Source organism: Manis javanica, chromosome X, assembly GCF_040802235.1.
Source record: "Manis javanica isolate MJ-LG chromosome X, MJ_LKY, whole genome shotgun sequence".
Classification (NCBI taxonomy): domain Eukaryota; kingdom Metazoa; phylum Chordata; class Mammalia; order Pholidota; family Manidae; genus Manis; species Manis javanica.
This window is the reverse complement of record NC_133174.1, coordinates 108,418,659-108,439,802: the sequence shown is the minus strand read 5'-3', so window position 1 is coordinate 108,439,802 and position 21,144 is coordinate 108,418,659. Positions and strand designations below refer to the sequence as shown.

Below are 21,144 nucleotides of genomic sequence, written 5' to 3'. Positions count from 1 at the left end.
ACACTCATAATATGAGGGCTAAAACTATAAAACGTCCAGAAGAAATCCTAAAACTTGGGAGGGGAACAATTTCTTGGGAAAAATGCAAACAGCACTGAGTTAAAAAATGATAAATTGAACTTCATCAAAATAAAAAAAAATCTGCTCATCAAAAGACACAAATAAGAAAATGGGATGGCAAGCCACAGATTGGAAGAAAATATACATGATACATACATCTAAATATCAAGAATAATTCTTTAAAACCCTAAAACTCAATTTTGAGAACAACCCAATTTTGAAAATGGGCAAAAAACTTGAACAGCTACATCTAAAAGATATACAAATAGCTAATAAACATACCAAAACCAACCCATACCATTACATATGAAGAAAATGCAAAGTGAAATGATAAGGAGAAAGCACTACACACCGGAGAGAATGGCTAAAATTGAACAGACTAACAGTACCAAAAGTTAGTGAGAATTCTCACTTATTCCTAGTCAAAGTAGAAAATGGTATAACCACTTTAGAAAAGTGTTTGGCAGTTCCTATTGATGTGAAATGAGTTATATATGTATATGTATACATATATGCATATATAATCTATATATCATTTATATATGCATGTATGTATATCTCCTATAACCCATCAATTCCACTTCTAGGTACATATCCAAAGGAAAAGAGTGTATATCTCCACAAAATGACATAAAAATTGTCAATAACTGGCTCATTCAAAATAGCCAAATAAAGCATGCAACATAAATGACTGTCAACAAGAAAAGGGGTACTGTGCTATGTTAGACAACGGAATACTATACAGCAATAAGAAAGAAGGAACCAGTGCTCCCTGCAGCAATGATGGAATCCAAAAACATTATTTTGAACAAAAGAAGCCATGCACAAAAGAGTACATAGTGTCTGACTCCACTTACATGAAGTTCAAGAACAAGCAATACTAATCCAAGATACGTAAATCGGAATAGTGATTCCCCTCAGTAGGAATAGAGGGAACATGGGCTGGATAGAGGAATGAGGGAATGCTCTGAAGGGACGGAATTGTTTTATATCTTGATCTGGGTTGTGGGTACCTGGATGTGTCTGTGTGTAAAGAACAAACAAGATGCATATTTAAATGTCTGTGCATTTTTACAGTATGTAAGTATACCTCCATAAAAATAATGGAAACAAATTCAAGTATGATAAAACTACCTCAGTTATCAACTGAACCTTAGGAAATCCTGCCCTTCTACTATTTTCTCTTCCAACTGAGGGATATCAACTCTCCTATTCAGCAGTGCTTGAACTCTTCATATATAATTTGCCATTAGGAATTCAATCTACTCTTCTATCTATTCACCCAACAAGGCCGCATATTATTCCTGTTATAATTTCCTTACTTTCTGTGTCTCTGAGCAAGTCTACCTTGCAGCCCCTTGCCCACATGATAGTATACATTCCAACAGAGAGGCACGCTTGATATGATATTTATTTAATGGGATTATTATATAAAATTCCTAGTATGGTATCTGTCAAATAACAATGACTTTATATATGTCCCCTTTCTACTTCAACCTTTCCCCCTCTCTTCATATTCTTTTAAGACACACCTATTACAAAGTGCCTCCGAATTCAGAAACACAAATATTGCATTTTCAAAATAGCTAAAAATCCCACATTTACTATACTAGCACTGACATGCCATGTATTATTTGCCAAGCTCTCTCTGTCTCCGCACACACATACACACACACACACACACACACACACACTCCATAGACACTTATTTAATCCTGAAAATAACCCCAAGATGTAGGAACTATTATTATCCTCAGCTCATATATGAGGAAGTTAAGGTGCAGAGCAATTCAGAAACTTGTCCAAGACTACACTACTAGTAAGTGTCAGAGCTATGATATAGACAACTCCAGCATATTATTTCAAATGCTTCACCTAACCATACAATTAAACTATTGGGAATAAAGGATACTCTTTCTTGCCTACAAGGCAAAGGCTATGTTTCTTTAAACCATGAATTTAAAATCCTAAATTACTACAGGAAGCTCTGCATTTCTCATAACTCCTGAAAAAGTTCTAACTGCATTTTTAAAAAACAGAAATGTACACACAATCACAGGGCAACAGTACTTAAATAATACTTTGATGAGACATCTACTCTTAAGGAATGAGATATTTTTTCATTGTTATGCTTTAAAACTAAAAATTCAGATCAATAGTGCCACTGAACGAATTCCAGGTGTTCACAATTCATACCAATCACGATTTCTAATTATATTCTCTGCTTATTCATTAGCTTAGAAAACACACTCACTAACATGCTCTTCATTCCATTTCTTTGTCACTCAGTCATTCTTTATTCACTCATATAGCAAATACTTCTTTTTTTATGCTAGGTACTCAACAAATATTTATTATACTACCAATACTATTAGGTATATAAATAGGCAGGGGAGACATTATATAACTTATAAGGTAAATTGCTTCCATAAATATACCGGTTACGGAGTATTGCAGCCACTGATTCCCCTCTATGGAGATGATCCATCACCTCTAAAAGTTGGATAATGACCTGTTCAGAAGGAAAAGAAGTCAATATTTACTATGAAAATCAATGGTAGGACTTTCAAATTATGCCACCTTTGTAATATTTTGTACATTTTGTGATAGCCAAAATGTATGTCCATGCACCTAATGTCCCTATTTGAGCTTATGAAAATTAAGAAAATAAAGAACATTATGGAACTGAATATGCAATAGTCAAAATATCCACAAAATTCAATTCTGAATCATTAAATAGTATTAACTAAATTCCATGTGAAATCATTAGCTAACAATTATCCATGGAAAAACAACTAAGTATACAGGAAGTTGGATTAAGTGAGGGTCAGAAGACCTGAGAAGTCTGTGTGAAGTTAGGTTAGGCAAGAGAAATTAGAAGTGAAGTGTTGAAGCAAACATTTGCCAAGGAGATGCAGAGACAGCACTAAACCCCATGTTACCACGGGGAACTGAGGCCTGAGAGGCCCATAAGCAGGATCCACAATCTAAGAAATGGGCAGTCAAAATTAAGACTAGAAAGAGATAATATTTTGAAATTTGAAAGATGTAAAACAGGTAGTGGGGGTATTTTCTTGATCTGGCTGAATTTTTGTTTGGTTGTTTTTATGGGAAAAGAGCAGGTTGGGTCACAGTAAATTGAACTATAGTTGACCCTTGAACAACACAGGTTTGAATGCATGGGTCCACTTATACATGGATTTTTTTTTCAATAAATGTATTAGAAATGGTTTTGGAGATTTGCTACAATCTAAGAAAACATTCTTGTCACTAGCTTACATTATGGTAGGAATACAGTATATCATATATATAACATATAAAATATATCTTAATCGGCCGTTATTGGAAAGGTTTCTGGTTAACAGTAGGCTATTAGTAGTTAAGATTTGGGGGAGCGAAAAGTTGTAGGCATATTTTTGAATGCATAGGAGGGTCAGAACTCCTAAGCCCCACTTTGTGCAAGGGTCAGCTGTACAGCTAATATATTAATTTTTAGTAATGTGAATATTTTGTATTGGAGATATACAGTATAGTTCACGTATTCTATTAATTTCAAATATATTGGGAAGCAAAATATATATTTTACTTAGATGTTTTTTGTTAATAAAATGGACTTACTGAATTGGGACAATAAAAATGTATAGTATGCAATTTAGCTTCTTCATATAATTATGTTTGTTATAAAGCTACATGAAGACCTAAAATAATTAAGATAGAGGAAAAAACGGTTTTCTTTATTATTCCCTGCCCTCTTCCTACGCCTTAATTTATGGACAAAATCAAAAGGAGCAGAAGGGGAAAAGGCACTCTATTTCTTGGGTCTTTATAACTCCAAAAAAGAAACAAATCAAGTGACAATATAGCATTTATATTTATTTGTGCAATCATATTTTTCTGCTTGTAATCCTGTTATTACAAATAAAAGAAATTGAGCAGCCTAAACGAATAAACATTTTTTAGGCTTCTCAAAATCAACTGACCTTAACTTACCTTTTCTAGAAATGTTTAAGTGGTGAGAGAACTTTGAGATGTTGAGAAAATTTAATTTTGTTTAGGTTACACAATTTTTTAGCAGATGTACCAAAAGAAAAACAACTATATCTAGATCACTATTAGAAATCTGGGACTGTGAACATAAATAATACATGTCCCATTTTCTCCAACTGCATCTAGGGTAGGACTATATAATATAAATCCCCAAATTATGGACTAATTAACTACTTAATTAATCCCATTGTTTCAACAAATCTACCTGCTGCACCTGGATCTCTGAGTCTGGGGCTTTCCCATTCAAATTCTCCAGATTCTAAACCTCTAGTCTCCTGAGAAGCAGGAAGTAGGTGTTGGGATTTGAAAAGACTTTCAAGTAACAGCCCATATTTTCAATCTCATGACCCATTTCTGCCTTCTGCAGACCAGTACCTCCAAGTCTTGAAGTATTAGGAGTTCAATGGGAAGAATTAGTTGGATTCTCTCAAAAGTTCATGCATGGGGAGCTATTATCATTGTAGCTTCCTTTGCTCTAAGTAAAAAATTCGTTTTAACCTTGTATCTTGTCAATGTCTCCACTCCTGTTCTCTTTGTCCTTTTGAATTTCTCCATGTTTTTGGTCCTCATTTAATGGAGTTAAGAAGGGAGGGAAAGTAAATGCAGGTGATCAATTTATGCAGAATTTAACTAAGACCAACTGTTTTTAACCAGAGGATTCTGATGATCACATATATGTATTATAAAATTAACATTGCCTGCAATGGTGGAGAGGAGTGCAGATCAGAGAGAGAGAAACAAAGTATAGAGTCCAGTAAAAGAACTACTTCCATAGTCAAGGCATGAAATAAAGATACAGACAAGGGCTATGGGGATAGCAAGGGAGAACCAGGACTTAACGACTTACAGGTCACTGACACATATTAAAGGGATAAGGAGACATCAAAGACAAATCTATTTAGGTAACTGGGAGAAATGCTGATGATATCAAGGCAGGCAGAATGTAGAGAAGAAGGAAAAATATTGAAAGCAAGGAGAACAATGGTTTGGTTAAGACTTACTGAAGTACTCTAGCACACACCACATAGCAACTAACAGAAAACTGGATATATAGACCTAGATGTAGCTTGGAACAAGCAGTGAAAATATAGAACTATTTAGCCAGATAAGTAACAGCTGCAGTGATGACTGGGAAACATTACTCAGGAGTGTATTTGCATGAAAAGATAGAATCTGAAAGAACACTGTTGTGCAAGAAACAAAAGAAAACAAGCTAGCAGAGAAGAGAGGGAGAGGGAACAGCTACCTAACAGAAACTAAGTAAAGCATGAGATAAAAGCTAAGGAAAAAGGGTGATTCAGAAGAAGAGAGGTCGGAGGGTATTCAACTGTTTCAAGTTCTGCTCAGACCAACTAAGATACAGCTAATTGGTTTGACAGCTATAAAGTCAGCAATGACCTTTTTTAAAAAGTAGTTTCAATTTGGGTGGGGAAAACCACATTGCAGTGGTTCAAAAATAAAACAAAAACGAATTATTTCAAGAACTTGCGAGGAACTCAAATAATTCAGAGAATTACTCTATGTTAAAGATGGCCTTCAAAGAAGTAAGGGAAAAGAGATGATTAAATTAATGGTTGGTGGACAATTGAGTAGCTATTTAGAAAATGGCTTCACTTCATTTCACATTTGGGTATCCTAAATAAATTCCAGGAGGATCAAAGATTTAAAGGAAAAAAATGAAACTTTGAAACAGTACCAAAGAGAACCCAAGTGAAATTATTTAAAAGCATGCAGTGGAGAAGGTAAGAGGCACCCCAAATCTAGAAACCATAAAAGAAAAACTGATTACTCTGATTATACAAAAAAATAAGAATTCTACCCTTCAAAAATACCACAAAGTCAAATGACATTTGTTAAAGTAGGAAAAAATATATTCACCATACACATGGCAGGAACAGTTAATGATTTTAACTTAACACACACATACAAAATTATTCAATAAAAATGAACACTACAATAAAAGTGAGCAAATAATATAAAGAGGAAGTGGACAATGAAGAAATACAAGTCATTAATAAACAAGTAAATATAATTTAAGATGAAGCATTGTTTCATCAATAAAATTCACACACACCACATGCAGGCACAAGAATAGTCTGTTTATATCTGTTATTAGTGAGAGGGAATATGGGATGGGGGTAATATTTACTTTTCCTTCTGTACTTTTCTGTTCAATTTATATCAATATAAAAAAGTGAGGAGGATCCAGCAAAGGGAGTAAGAAGGAGTGGCTATGAGGTAGGGTCAAACTCCAGAGGTGTAGGCTAGAAGGTAAAATAAAGTATTATATGAGAAAAGGAGTAATCAAATGTGTCAGATGATGCTGGAAGGCTAAGTGAAGCACAAATTGGAGATGGACAAATTGGTGTGGTAACATGGAGGTCACTGGACACCTCAGTAAGAGTGGTTTATATGGAATGGTGGGAAAAAAGGCTGATCAGTGTGGGTTCAAGAGAGAATGAAAGGAAAGAGGAAACAAGGACACCCACTCTCACAGTTGCACTTTAATAAGAGCAGAGAAACAGCAGGCAGTTGGAGGCAGATGTAGGGTGGAAGTTGATGTTTTATCTTCATAAGTAGAGATATTAGAGCAGGTAAATCTGAAAAACATGATGTTAAACAAAAATGTAAACTGAAGAAGTACAATACATTAACATAAATCTCAAAAACACATACAACAATACCATATATATGTATGTACACATACACATTATATTGTGTATACACAAACAGACATATGTAGAAAAAGTGTAAAAATATTCATGGGAATGATAAACCCCAAATTTGAGATAATAGCTTCCTCAGGAAAGGAAGAGAAAGAAACACAGTTGGGGAGGGATATGCTAGGAGATTCATCTGTATCTAATATTTTCTTAAGGTTCTGGAAGGAAAATGGCAAAACATTAAGGTATTATATAGCTAAGTGGTGGTTATATGAGTGTTTGTTATACTGTTCTCTGTACTGTTCTGTATGTCTGAAATGTTTTCATAAAAAATAAACAAAAAGGTATAATACGTTATCTGTGTCCTAAAGTAGTAACTATGTAGATGAGCAAACAAAACATGACATACAAAGGCCAGCATATAAAAAAAAGAATGTTTTCAAAGATTAAGAAAAAGACGGAACAAAAATATAAACAGACATATACTGTAATTAAAAAGACACACTTGTCCATGGCCATGACACTCTCAAGAATAAATGGGAAACTAATCATTACTCAGAGCACGCACCTGACAAAGACCTATTTGTGGTTTTGCCCTGAAAATATTCTACTTAGCTCACCAGGAATAAAACTGACAAGACTGTTTCTAATAGTTGAGATATCTTGCATGAGTTCAGTCTATTTGACTCTTAAGCCTTTATTTTTTTTCTTTTAAAAATTTTATTGAGGTGAAATGTACATAACATAAAATTAACCATTTTTAAGTTAACAATTTAGTGGCAGTTAGTATAATCACAATGTTGTTCCTCTATCTAGATCCAAAACATATTCCTCACCCCAAAAGGAAATACTGTCCCAATTACTTAGTTACTCCCCATCCTCTCCTTCTAGCTCCTGAAAACCATTAATATGTTTTCTTTCTCTAAGGATTTACTTATTCTGGATATTTCATATATATAGAATAATACACTATGTGATCTTTTTTTAATTAAGGTATCATTGTTATATAATCTTATGTGGGTTTCAAATATACAATACAATGTTTCAACACTTACCCATATTATTAAATCCTCACCCCCTCTAGAACAGTCACTATCTAACAATGTAGTAAGATGTTACAGAATCATTAACTGTATTCTCTGTGCTGTACTACCATCCCCGTAATCAACTTATATTGTGATTGTGAATTATTTTGCCCCTTTATCCCCTTCCTCCTTCCCAACCCCTCCCCCTTGGTAACACTAGTCCCTTCTCAGTGTCTATGAGTCTACTTCTATTTTGTTCCTTCTGTTTTGTTAAGCTTTTAAGAATTCCCAAATCTAATATTTCTCAAGCACCTATCATATAGTCAGATAATATTTCAAATAGAGATTCTAGTTTATGACTTAGCATTTAATAAAAATCCACTGTCTCACTCTTTCCTACCCTGTCAAAGAATCAAGAGCTTTAAAAATAATGGGATTTGAGATAGGCCTAACCAATTTCATACTATGCAAGGTAAACCCTGCTTAAGAACTAAGCTGATGTTATATTTAAAAAAGCTAAGAGTTTCTATAATAGTCTGTCTTCAAATAAAATTTTGTTAAGTACTGTGATAAGAAAAGCTGACAGAAAAGATCAGTGAAAAATGCTAAACAGTACAAAATTGAAAAACTGCAAAATGTAGAAAAATTGCACGTAATTGCACTTCTCTAAATCAAGTTATATATAGCAGCATCACTAAAAATTCAAAATTATCTTGAAATTGCAAAAACTGTAGTTTAAGAAACAGAACTGTATTTCAGAAATAGTTGTTATACAAAGTTAGATTTTTAAGCTGTCACAGAGTGTTAAGACTATCGAATCATTCAGCCTTCACACAGGACAAACACCACACTCCCCTCCTACCTGCAGCACTGAAGAGGTCTTACCTAAAACACTTGAGTAGTAGATGTTGGCCTGGGTGGTGTTTTTTCCCTAGAGTAAATCTATAATCGGCTAGGACTATGTGGTATGCTCCCACATACAGACCCCTAACAAAACGTGAAACGTTATAAATGACAATGGTTGCACTGTCCTAAAGACTGTAGCTACAACACACCTTTAATTCAGTGACCAGCCTGCCTGGGTTCTTCCTGATCAACAGTTTGTGCTCAAAAAGGGGATCCAGAGAGGTCTGACAACAGCTACTTCTTGGTCTAAACTCCTACCAAAAATACTAGATTCCCCCATGTTCCTTAAGTCTCTCCCTTTCCCTGTCTGCACATCAGGGTGGCTGATGAGTTTATCTTCAATAATTTCAGTTTTCTTCCTATTGTCACTGAGGCAATCTGCCTATGTCACCACCATGTGGTCACCACCATCTTGCTCTCTATTGCTACAAGTATACACCATACACCATACACTTCCACTGCTTCTTAATATAAGACCATTCCTTCCTCCTCAATATGAGCCCTTGGGAATCCCTTTTCATGTTGTCACTCACAATAGGCTTTAGGAATGCCTTTGGTATATAACATCAGCTAATGGCACCATATGTTTCATCGCTGCAATGAGCCCTTTTACCAATGTTTAAGTTATTAACCTTGGATTAATGCAATCCTGATTTTCTAATAGTCACTGCCCTTGTATAACAAGGGCTAAGTTTCATCTAACAAATGTTCATTGTCAATTGCCAAGCTTAGTTGTTTTTCATTTCTTGCAATTTCATAATGTTATAACTGCTGTCTACAGGGATGACATTGTAGTATGTCTCACTTTGAATCATACTTCTCTCTGCTACCCACCATAATCCTTAACCCAAATTATTTTCTTAATTTCTCTTACTTAATTTCCCCTTCTAAAGTTAGGTTTCCCCCATTCACCTGGTTAAGGACTAGAGCATTTCTCATCATTCCCCTCCCCAGTCTTATTCTCAGAAGTTTAGTAATTTGTCTCAGCATCTTCAGTCAATGTCCATTCTACATAATCCATCTGTTATACACATATCCTGCAAGAAAAATTGAGGTAAGAAATGAAAATACGGATAGACAAAATAAAAATCACTGTTTACATCAGTAGTCGTCAAACTCAAGTATGCATCAGAATCCTCTGGAGAGTGAGATAAACACATATTCCTGGGCCCTATGCCCTTCCAATCCCAGTTTCTCATTCATTATTAATGTTGGATGGGTCCAGATAATTTGCTTTTCTAACAAAGGACCGTTCTGATGGTAGATCATGGATGACACTTTAAGAACTAATGATTTAGAGGAAATATGACAGTTTTTATAGAAAGTCCAAAGAATCAACTGAAAACTAACACAATAATATGCACACTATAGAAATACCAGCTCTACAGAAACACAAATGTCTTATATTCCAACAAAATTTGTAGAATATCTATGAGTAAGATTCTGCGAAAAAGATGGCAGTGTAAGAAGGCAAGACAGAAACCTCCTCCCAAAATCACACAGAACACAAAAATGCAGCAAATACAACTAAACCTGAAAATGACCTGAAGACCGCAGAACTGACTACCTACATCTGAGGAAGAATACAAGACCTCAGAGAAAAGGGTAAAGTGTCAAAGCCATGATCTGGAGGGACCCAAGCCCTCTCCCTACCCCAGCCCACAGGTGGGAGGAAGAGAAATGGGAGCAGGGAGGGAATAGGAGCCCAGGAATGCAGAACACCTGGCCCAAGAGATCTGCTCTGGGAACATGAACCTACATTACATGGTGCTCTGGTGATTAGTGGGGATGGACAACAAAGAAAGGAGGAACACGTGTGAGGCAGAGATTCCAGCCGCTTGTAGAGAACATGATCTACCAGCACCCAAGACAAAGCAAAGCAGGCAGTTTTAAAGACTTCCAAGCAGTGAGAGGGATACCAGAGGGGAAAGAGTTATACAGTGCTTTCTGCTCAGGAGCAGCTGGGGAATTGTCTGCAGGAGCCAGCCTCAGGAACTCTTTCCTCACAGCAGACATCAGCCCCACTCATCTGCGGCCTGCACGATTGCTCCATGCCGGGCAGAGGATGGCTCTGCCCATGGCAGCTCCAGCAGCAGAGCACCAAGGCTCCTCCTTGCACTCACAGTCCACTTGACATGGCAGCAGAGGCCGGCAGAAAGGCAGAAAGGCAGAAGGAGACCCTCCCAGCTTTCTCAGCCCTATATTGGCCCGGAGGAGTAAGTACTGCAGGAGCCAGCCATGGTAGCTCCTGGCAGGCACTGGTCCCACTCGCCTGTGGCTTCTGACATTGCTGAAGGCTGTGCAGATGGCAGTTCCACCCACAGCAACTCCAGCAGCACAGCCCCAAGTATTCTCCATGTGCAGGATCAGCTGATGACCCACACAGCCCACCTGAAATCAGATCACTCCTAGCCAGACAGAAAGGTGCCCTGCCCACTGCATGCTGACAGCTGGGGCTCCCACACAGGGAATTGAGCTTCTGGGCACTAGAGGGTGCCTCTCCATAAAGCTGTCATTCTATAAGAAACACACATGAAATATGAAGAGGCAGAAAAATTTGAATCAAAACAAAACACTACAAAAAGGGCTCGCTGAAACTGAAATCACCAATCTTCTTGATAGAGACTTCAAAATAAAAGTTATAAACATGCTCATGGATGTACAGAAAAATACTCAAGATCTCAAGGAGGACCTCAACAAAAAAATAGACGACCTCCAAAAGAGTCCTTCAGAGCTGAAAAATACAGTATCTGAAACAAAAAATACAATGGGGGATTTAATAGCAGGCTTTCACAGGTTGACAAAGTTGTAAATGAACTGGAAATTAGGGAGCAAGAAAACAATCAAGCTGAAAAACACAGACAAAAAAGGATCTCTAAGAAAGAAAGAATAATAAGAGTTGTATGACCAATCCAAATGGAACAATATTCACATAATAGGGGCACTAGAAGGAGAGAGAGACAAAGGGACAGAAAGTCTCTTTGAGGAAATAATTTTTGAAAACTTCCCCAAACTGGGGAAGGAAATAGACATTCAAGTCATGGAAGCTCAGAGAGCCCCTAACAAAAGGAACCATACAAAGACTTCCAAGCAGTGAGAGGAAGTCTTCCAACACAAAGACATATAACAATTAAAATGGCAAAGATCAAGGACAAAGACAAAGTATTGAAAGCAGCCAGAGAGAGAAAAAAGATTACTTATTACTTCTGCAGACTTCGCAGCAGAAACTTACAGGCCAGAAGAGAGTGGCATGATATATTTAATGTAATGAAACAGAAGGACCTCCAACCAAGAATCCTCTACCTAGAAAGATTATCATTTAAATTTGAAGCAGGAATTAGACAATTTTCAAATAAACAAAAGTTGAGGAAATCACCACCACTAAGCCAAACCTACAAAAATATGTTAAAGAGACTGCTATATGGAAATGTTCCCAAGGCTAAATAGCTGTCACCAGAGAAAATAAACACACAGTAAGACAGTATACCAATTAATAAACAAGCAAGCATGCAATAAAATCAACTACTCACAAAAACAACCAAGGGAGACACAAAAAGTGAAGACAATGACACCTAATATATAAAGAGTGGAGGAGGAGGAAGAAGAAGGGGGAGGGGGGGAAGTATCTCTAGATTGTGTTTGAAATACAGTAATCGGCAATTTAAGATAGACTTTTATATAGTAAGGAATCTATCCTTGAACCTTTGGTAACTACAAATTTAAAGCCTACAATGGCAATAAGTGCATATCCATCAATAATCACCTTAAATGTAAATGGACTGAATGATACAATCAAAAGACAGAGATTGGCAAAATGGACAAAAAAAAATCTATGTGCTGCCTACAAGAGACTCATCTCAGACCCAAGGACATACATAGACTAAAAGTGAAGGGATAGAAAAAGATATTTCATGAAAATACTAGGGAGAAAAAAGGAGGAATAGCAGCACTTACATCAGAAAAGAGATATCAAAACAAAGAAAATAGCAAGAGACAAAGAAATATATGACAAAATGATAAAGAGGTCAGTCCAACAAGAGGAATAACCATTATAAATATCTATACACCCAAATATGTAAAACAAAGACTAACAGAATTAAAGGGGGAAATAGTCTGCAACACATTCATTTTAGGAGACTTTAACACACCACTCACACCAATGGACAGATCAACCAGACTGAAAATATATAAGGAAACAGAGGCACTGAACATTACATTCAAACAGATGGACTTAGCAGATATCCACAGAACACTCCACCCAAAAGTATCAGGACAGACATTTTTCTCAAGTGTACATAGAATGTTCTCTAGAATAGATCACATACAAGGCCACAAGAAGAGCCTCAATAAATTAAAAGAGACTGAAATTGCATCAAGCAGCTTCTCAGGCTACAATAGTATGAAACTAGAAATAAATTACACAAAGAAAACAAAAAGACCTACAAACACATGGAGGCTAAACAACAAGCATTTAAATAATCAATGGATCAATGAACAAATTAAAACAGATATCAAGCAATACATGGAGACATATGAAAACAAAAACACAATAGCCCAAAATCTGTGTGACTTGGCAAAGGCAGTTCTAAGAGGAAAGCACATAGCAGGAGAGGCTTACCTCAAAAAACAAGAACAATCCCAAATAGTCTAAAATCACAATTAAAGAAACCATAAAAAGAACAAAGTCAGTAGAAGGAGGGACATAATGAAGATCAGAGCAGAAATAAAATTGAGAAGAATAAAATAGAAAGAATCTATGAAACCAGGAGCTGGTTCTTTGAGAAAATAAACAAAATAGATAAACCCCTACCACTCTTATCAAGAAAAAAAGAGGGTGTAAACACATAATCAGAATCAGAAATAAAAAGGAAGAATCACAACAGACACCACAGAAATACAAAGAATTATTAGAGAATACTATGAAAAATTATTAGCCAACAAATTGGACAACCTGGAAGAAATGAACAACTTTCTCTAAATATACAACCTTCCAAGATGATCCAGGATGAAACAAAAAATCTGAACAGACCAATTACCTGGAACGAAATCAAACTAGTAATCAAAAAACTACCTAAGAACAAAATCCCTGGATCAGACGGCTTCATGGCTGAATTTTATCAAACTTTAAAGAAGAGCTAATACCCATCATTCCTTAAAGTTTTCCAAAAAGTAGAAGAGGAGGGAATGCTTCCAAACTCATTCTATGAAGCCAGCTTCACTCTAATATCAAAACAAGACAAGGACACCACAAAAAGAGAAAATTACAGACCAATATCTCGGATGAACATAGATGCAAACATACTCAAGAAAATATTAGCTAACTGAATTCAAAAATACATCAAAAAGATCATCCCTCATGATCAAGTAGGATTTATTCCAGGGATGCAAGGATGACACAATATTCGAAAATCCATCAACATCATCTACTACATCAACAAAAAAGACAAAAACCACATGATCATCTCCATAGATGCTGAAAAAGCATTTGACAAAATTCAACATCCATTGATGATAAAAACTCTCAACAAAATGGGTACAGAGGGCGAGTACCTCAACATAATAAAGGCCATATATGACAAACCCACAGCCAACATCATACTTAACAGCAAGAAACTGAAAGCTTTTCTTTTAAGATTGGGAACAAGACGAGGCCCACTCTCCCCACTTTCATTCAACATACTACTGGAGGTCCTAGCCATGGCAATCAGACAGCAGAAACAAATAAAAGGCACCCAGATTGGTAAAGAAGAAGTTAAACTGTCATTGTTTGAGATGACATAATATTGTATATAAAAAATGCTAAAGATTCCACTCAAAAACTACTAGATCTAATATCTGAATTCAGCAAAGTTGCAGGGCACAAAATTAATACACATAAATCTGTTGCATTCCTATATACTAACATTAAACTAGCAGAAAGAGAAATCAGGAACACAACTCTATTTACAGTTGTATCAAAAAGAAAATACCTAGGAATAAACCTAATCAAGGAGGTGAAAGACCTTTACTATGAAAACTAAAAGACGTTCATGAAATTAATTAAAGAAGGCACCAATAAATGGAAATATATCCTGTGCTCATGGATAGGAAAAATTAATATTGTCAGAATGGCCATCCTGCCCAAAGCAATCTACAGATTCAGTGCAATCCCTATCAAAATACCAACAGCATTCTTCAACGAACTGGAACAAGTTGTTCTATAATTAATATGGGATCACAAAAGGCTCTGAATTGCCAAAGTAATCCTGAAAAGGAAGAACAAAGCAGGGTGATTATGTTCCCTGACTTCAAGCTATATTACAAAGCTACAGTAATCGATACAGTTTGATACTGGCACAAGAACAGACCCATAAATCAGTGGAACAGAATAGAAAGCCCAGATATAAATGCACACATACATGGTCAATTACTATACGATAAAGGAGCTATGGACACATAATGGGGAAAAGACTGCCTCTTCAACAACTGGTGTTCGCAAAACTGGACAGCTACATGTAAGAGAATGAAAATGGATTATTGTCTAACTCTATACACAAAAATAAACTCGAAATGGATCAAAGACCTGAATGTAAGTCATGAAACCATAAAACTCTTAGAAGAAAATACAGGCAAAAATCTCTTGAATATAAACATGAGCAACTTTTTCTTGAACACATTTCCTCAGGCAAGGGAAACAAAATAAAAAATGAACAAGTGGGACTACATCCAATTAAAAAGCTTCTGTACAGCAAAGGACACCATCAGCAGAACAAAAGGCATCTTACTCTATGGGTGAATATATTCATCAACAATTTATCTGATAAGGGATTAACATCCAAACTATATAAAGAACCCATACACCTCAACACCAAAAAAATAACCTGATTAAAAAATGACTGGAGGATCTGAACACTTTTCCTAAGAAGAAATATGGATGGCCAATAGGCACATGAAAAGATGCTCCACATCACTAATCATTGGGGAAGTGCAAATTAAAACCACAATGAGGTATCACCTCACACCAGTTAGGGTGGCCACTATCCAAAAGACAAGAAACAACAAATGGTGGCAAGGAGGCAGAGATAGGGAAACTTTCCTACACTGTTGGTGGGAATGTAAATTGGTGCAACTGCTCTGGAAAGCAATAAGCAGGTTCCACAAAAAACTGAAAATAGAAATACCATTTAATCCAGTAATTCCACTGCTGGGAATTTACCCAAAGAAATCAACATCCATGATTCACAAAGACATATGCACCCTATGTTTATCATTGCACTATTTACAATAGCCAAGATATGGGAGCAACCTAAGTGTCCATCAATATATGAATGGATGAAGAAGATGTGGTACATATTTTAATAATATGGAATATTATTCAGCCATAAAAAGAAAAGAAATTCTCCCATTTGCAAAAACATGGATGGATCTAGAGGGTATTATGCTCAGTGAAATAAGCCAGGTAGAGAAAGACAAATACCAAATGATTTCACTTATTTGTAGTGTATAAAACAAAGCAAAAATGAAAGAACAAAATTTCAGTGGACTCACAGACACCAAGAAGGAACTAATGTTTACCAAAGGGGAGGGGTTGAGGAGCATGGTGGGGAAGGAGAAGGGGATTAAGGGGCTTTATAATTCACAATCACAGTATAGGTAGGTCACAGGAAGGCAGTACAGCATGGTGAAGACAATGAGTCTATAGCATCTTACTCTTCTGATAGCAGCCTCAATAGATGTGGTGAGGACTTGACAATATGGGTGAATGTTGAAACCACTGTGTTTTTTATGTGAAACCATCGTAAGATTGAATATCAATGATACCTCAATAAAAAAAGTTACGAATAAGCGAAAGACAATGAAGGAGAAACAAGACAAAGGCTTACAAAATGTTTCTAAATGACATCTATGCAGAAATTAATGGAAGGTAAATTAAAAATTACTGTATATTTTAATTGGGAAGGAAATTTAGTGAAGTATTAAACCTTCCAGTTTGGGATGAATTTAAGCAAGCAGGTAAAGATTCTTTTTTCCACTTCTCCATGCTAGCAGGCCATAATTCAATTTGTCCTCTATGTTCCAAAGGGTAAAATTCTTAAGTGGTTTTATATTACAGTAATCACCTTACAAGAAAGCTGTTTACTGAAGCAAAATAAGACTCACAATCTATCTTAAAACAAAAATGCTAGTATCTCCAATATAATGGAATAATCAAGTTACAAATGACTCTTGAAAAGTCTAGATGTAATGCAGCATTTTTAGTACATTACTTTCACTAGTATTATAAAAGTAAAGATTGAATCATTTTATGATCTTTAAACCTGAAGAATTCTGATTTTCAAATCAATCTATAGGTGAAGACTGAAGTTCATGCTCTAAACACTAAGCAACATCTAAACAATAGCAAAAAGAAAAGTATTTCTTTCATAGTGATGAATTCACTATGGTATTACTTTAAAAAGAAAAAGTATTAATCACTCCCCAAAATAACTTTGTTCAATATGAATAGAAGATGCTTATCCATTGACTATATTTTGAACAAAACTTTCATATTCTTGAAAAATTCACAGGTGGAATTTTTTTAAGTATACTTATACATAATATACATTTATATATTATATATAAAATATATAAAATATACATAATCCTTGTTATTCTGATCAAGAAATATGTATGGAGTTCTACCCATGCAATCAGCCATTTATATTATATTTAGAACTCTCTTTAAGATCCACTGCAACCTATACACCACAATCAATCTTAGAAAAAATTAAAGTATTTAATTGTAATCTACCTTCTTAAAGGTTTATCATATTCTTCTACATTAAATTAAGAAGACAAAGTATTTCCTTTTAAAAAGATACAATACAGTTTAATATCCCTTTCAGTCATTATCAATATAAGTCAACTAAATTTGGTCTTATCACAATTAATGTAGTCCATTTACTAGAGTTTTATCTTTTTAGTAAGTGACTTTCAAATACACTAAAAACTGTTAAGTGACAATTCACTAATCAGAACTCCACATAAAGCCAACATTCCAGACAAAAACTTTTCTACCATAAATCTCCATTTTACTAATTAGGTCACTCAACCTTTGCTATGCAAGAGATTCAAGGGAATACAGCATGCAGGTCTGGATAAAGATACAGTAGAAGTTATGTTATGGGATATATTCAGGCTCATAGTTTGGTGAATCAAAAAAGTTAAAGTAGAAACTATTTGTGATTTGCCTTATAATTTGATCTAACGCCAAGGCTATTTCTTTGTTCAGAGGCCTGTTAATTGCATCTTGGGATCTCATTTCATAAATAAACCTATCATCACAATGAATGCATGAACTTTGATCTGTAGATTTATTTTCTTTAAAATGTAAAGAAAACATAAAGCCACATGTACAGCAATACAAACTCAGAATTCTTAGGAATTTTTACAATTTCTCCCAAATCTTTTAAAACTTCAGGTCAAGGATGAGTTAAACTAAGTGACACCTCAGGTTCAAAACTTTAAGGGAGTGACCAAAACTCAGTAATCAAGATAAATGCTAATTTAATGCAATTTTTTAAAAAAGCAACCTACAACTAACATTATATATTTAATGATGAAAGATTCGATGCTTGCCATTCAATGTCAGGAAAAAGACAAGCGTATCTGCTCCCACCACTTCTTTTTGACAATGTACTGAAAGTAGTAGCAAGGGCAATTAGTCAAGAAAAAAAAATAAAAGGCATCCAGATTGGAATGGAAACAATAAAACAATGTCTGTTAGCAGATAACATGAGCTTGCATAGAGAAAATCCTAAAAAAATTAGTAAAAGGCTATTAGAATTAATAAATGAGTTCAGGAAGATTACAGGATACAAGATCAGTATACAAAACTCAACTGTACTTCTATATGCTTGCAATAAATAATATGAAAATGGAATTTTAAAAATTCCATTAATAATAGCATGAAAAAGAATAAAACATTTTAGAATAAGTCTAGCAAAAGGACAAAAGCTATACCCTGAAAACTATAAAATACTGCAGTAAGAAATTGAATAAGATATCAATAAATGGAAAAACATTCCATGTTCGTGGATTTACTTAATATTGTTAAGATGGCAATGCTCCTACAATTGATCGGCAGATTTAACATAATCCCAATCAGAATTCCAACGGACTTAATTGTAGAAATTGTCTAGCGGATTCTAAAATGGAATTTCAAGGGATCCAGAAAAACCAAAACAGTCTTAAAAAAGAACAAAGTGGAAAGGAGGAGCCAAGATGGCAGCATGAGTAGGGCAGTGGAAATCTCCTCCCAAAACCATATATATTTTTGAAAATACAACAAATACAACTATTCCTAAAAGAGACACCAGAGGATACAGTACAACAGCCAAGCTACATCTACACCTGTGAGAACTCAGAATCACACGAAGGGGATAAGATAAAAGCTACAGCCCAGCAGGACCCAAGAGCTCCCCCCACCCAGCTCTCCGGCAGGAAGAAAGGAGTCAGAGCGTGGAGGGACTGGACACCCAGGACTGCTAAATAACAAGCCTTAGTAATCCACACCAGGAGCGCAGTCACACATTGCATGGTGTGCTGGATATTAGAGAAATGGAAAAGTAAAATCTGTGAGCGGACCCCCGCAGCCAGCACCCCTGGGACAAAAGAAAAGCGAGTGCTTTTTGAAAATCTGAAAGGGACAGGGGCCTCACAGCTGGATGAAGCATCCCAGCACACTCACCCAGCAGCTGGGAATCCCGGGGAATTTGGGGTGCCCCAGCACCCTGGGAGGAAATGCACCCCTGAGGCACCTCATGGTGATAAACAACCTGGCAATCATTACCCCTCTGGTGTGGCACTGCCACAGCAGCCGAGCAGCCGGAGAGAAGCTCTGCACATGCACGCAGTGGCAGAGCAGCTGGAGAGTGGTTGTGCATGCGCACTCAGTGGCGGAACAGCCGGAGAGCGGCTGCACACATGCACACAGTGCCAGAGCACCAGGGAGCTGCCACGCCCACAGTAACCCCCCAGAATCTCCTCCCGGTGGGCAGCCACCTGGGCCAGACCCAGAGGCCGCTACTGACACACAGCTGCCCAAAACAGGCAGAGGAAACCAGGGCAAGGTGCGAAGGGGCGCCATTCTCACAGGAGAGCACACCTGACACACCTGCCACTCTCCGCAGGGCTCTGGGCTATCCTGACAGCAACCCTGCCCATGGCAGCTTAGGGGATTGATCCGGAGGGTGCACCAGGCATGTGGGTAACCGACAAAGGCAGAGGGGAGAAGGGCAAGGCAACCAGCAAGCAGGAAAGGACTTTGTTCTCCCAGCTGACACATGCACTACAACTACCTCTATCACCATGAAAAGGAAGAAGAATTTGGTCCACTACAGAATTACCCAGACAACCCCAGAGAAAGGGCCTGGGGAGATAGATTTAACCAATCTTCCCAATAAAGAATTCAAAACAAAGGTCATAAGCATACTGATGTACCTGCAGAGAAATATGCAAGAAAGGATAGAGTTGGCAGGGAGAATACAGAAATAAAACAATCTCTGGAAGAACTTAAGAACAGACTGGATGAGGTGCAAGAGGCCGTTAATGTAATAGAAATCAGTGAACAGGAACACAGAGAAACTGAGGCAGAGAGAGACAAAAGGATCTCAAGGAATAAAATAATATTAAAAGAATTGTGACCAATCCAAATGGAACAATATTCGTATTATAGGAGTACCAGAAGAAGAAGAGAGAGAAAAAGGGATAGAAGTGTCTTTGAAGAAATAATTGCTGAAAACTTCCCAAAATGGGGGAGGAAATAGTCTATCAGACCATGGAAGCCCACAGAACTCCCAACACAAGGGACCCAAGGAGGACAACACCAAGACATATAGTAATTAAATTGGCAAAGATGAAAGACAAGGACATAGTACTAAAGGCAGCCAGAGACAGAAAAAAGGTCACTTACAAAGGAAAACCCATCAGGCTATCATCAGACTTCTCAACAGAAACCTTACAGGGCAGAAGAGAAGGGCATGATATATTTAATGCAATGAAACAGAAGGGCCTTGAACCAAGAATACTGTATCCAGCATGACTATCATTTAAAAATGAAGGAGGGATTAAACAATTCCCAGACAAGCAAACGGTGAGAGAATTTGCCTCCCACAAAGCACCTCTACAGGATATTTTAAAGGGAATGCTAGAGATGGAAGCATTCCTAAGTCTAAACAAATGTCAACAGAGAAAATATAATCACAACAAAGAAAGCAGACCAACTAAATACTAACTAAAGGCAAAAAATAATACTGGGACCAGCACCTGAGGACAAAGAATATCCCACGTTTTTCCCTGTAGGATCGGGGGGCGGGTGCCTGAGGCCGGCGCTTGGGGACGGAGGAGGTCGCGCGTTTTTCCGCTTTTTTTTTTTCTCTTTTTGCGAGTGCTTTTTGGAAGCCTAGAGGGGACAGGGACCCCGG

General features: G+C 36.6%; 1 protein-coding gene across 2 annotated transcripts in view; it reads right to left on the bottom strand.

The window, feature by feature from the left end:
- Positions 1–21,144, bottom strand: part of KLHL13 (kelch like family member 13) — a 203,595-nt gene that overhangs the window by 109,951 nt on the left and 72,500 nt on the right. Inside the window, exon 2 of one of the 2 annotated variants that reach the window (XM_037004865.2) lies at positions 2,499–2,572. The exons of the other annotated variant lie outside the window; for it this stretch is intronic. Within the exon in view, the coding sequence (XP_036860760.1) occupies positions 2,499–2,548 (50 nt within the window). The 5' untranslated portion in view covers positions 2,549–2,572. The remainder of the gene's footprint in view (positions 1–2,498; positions 2,573–21,144) is intronic. 2 annotated transcript variants of the gene reach the window in all.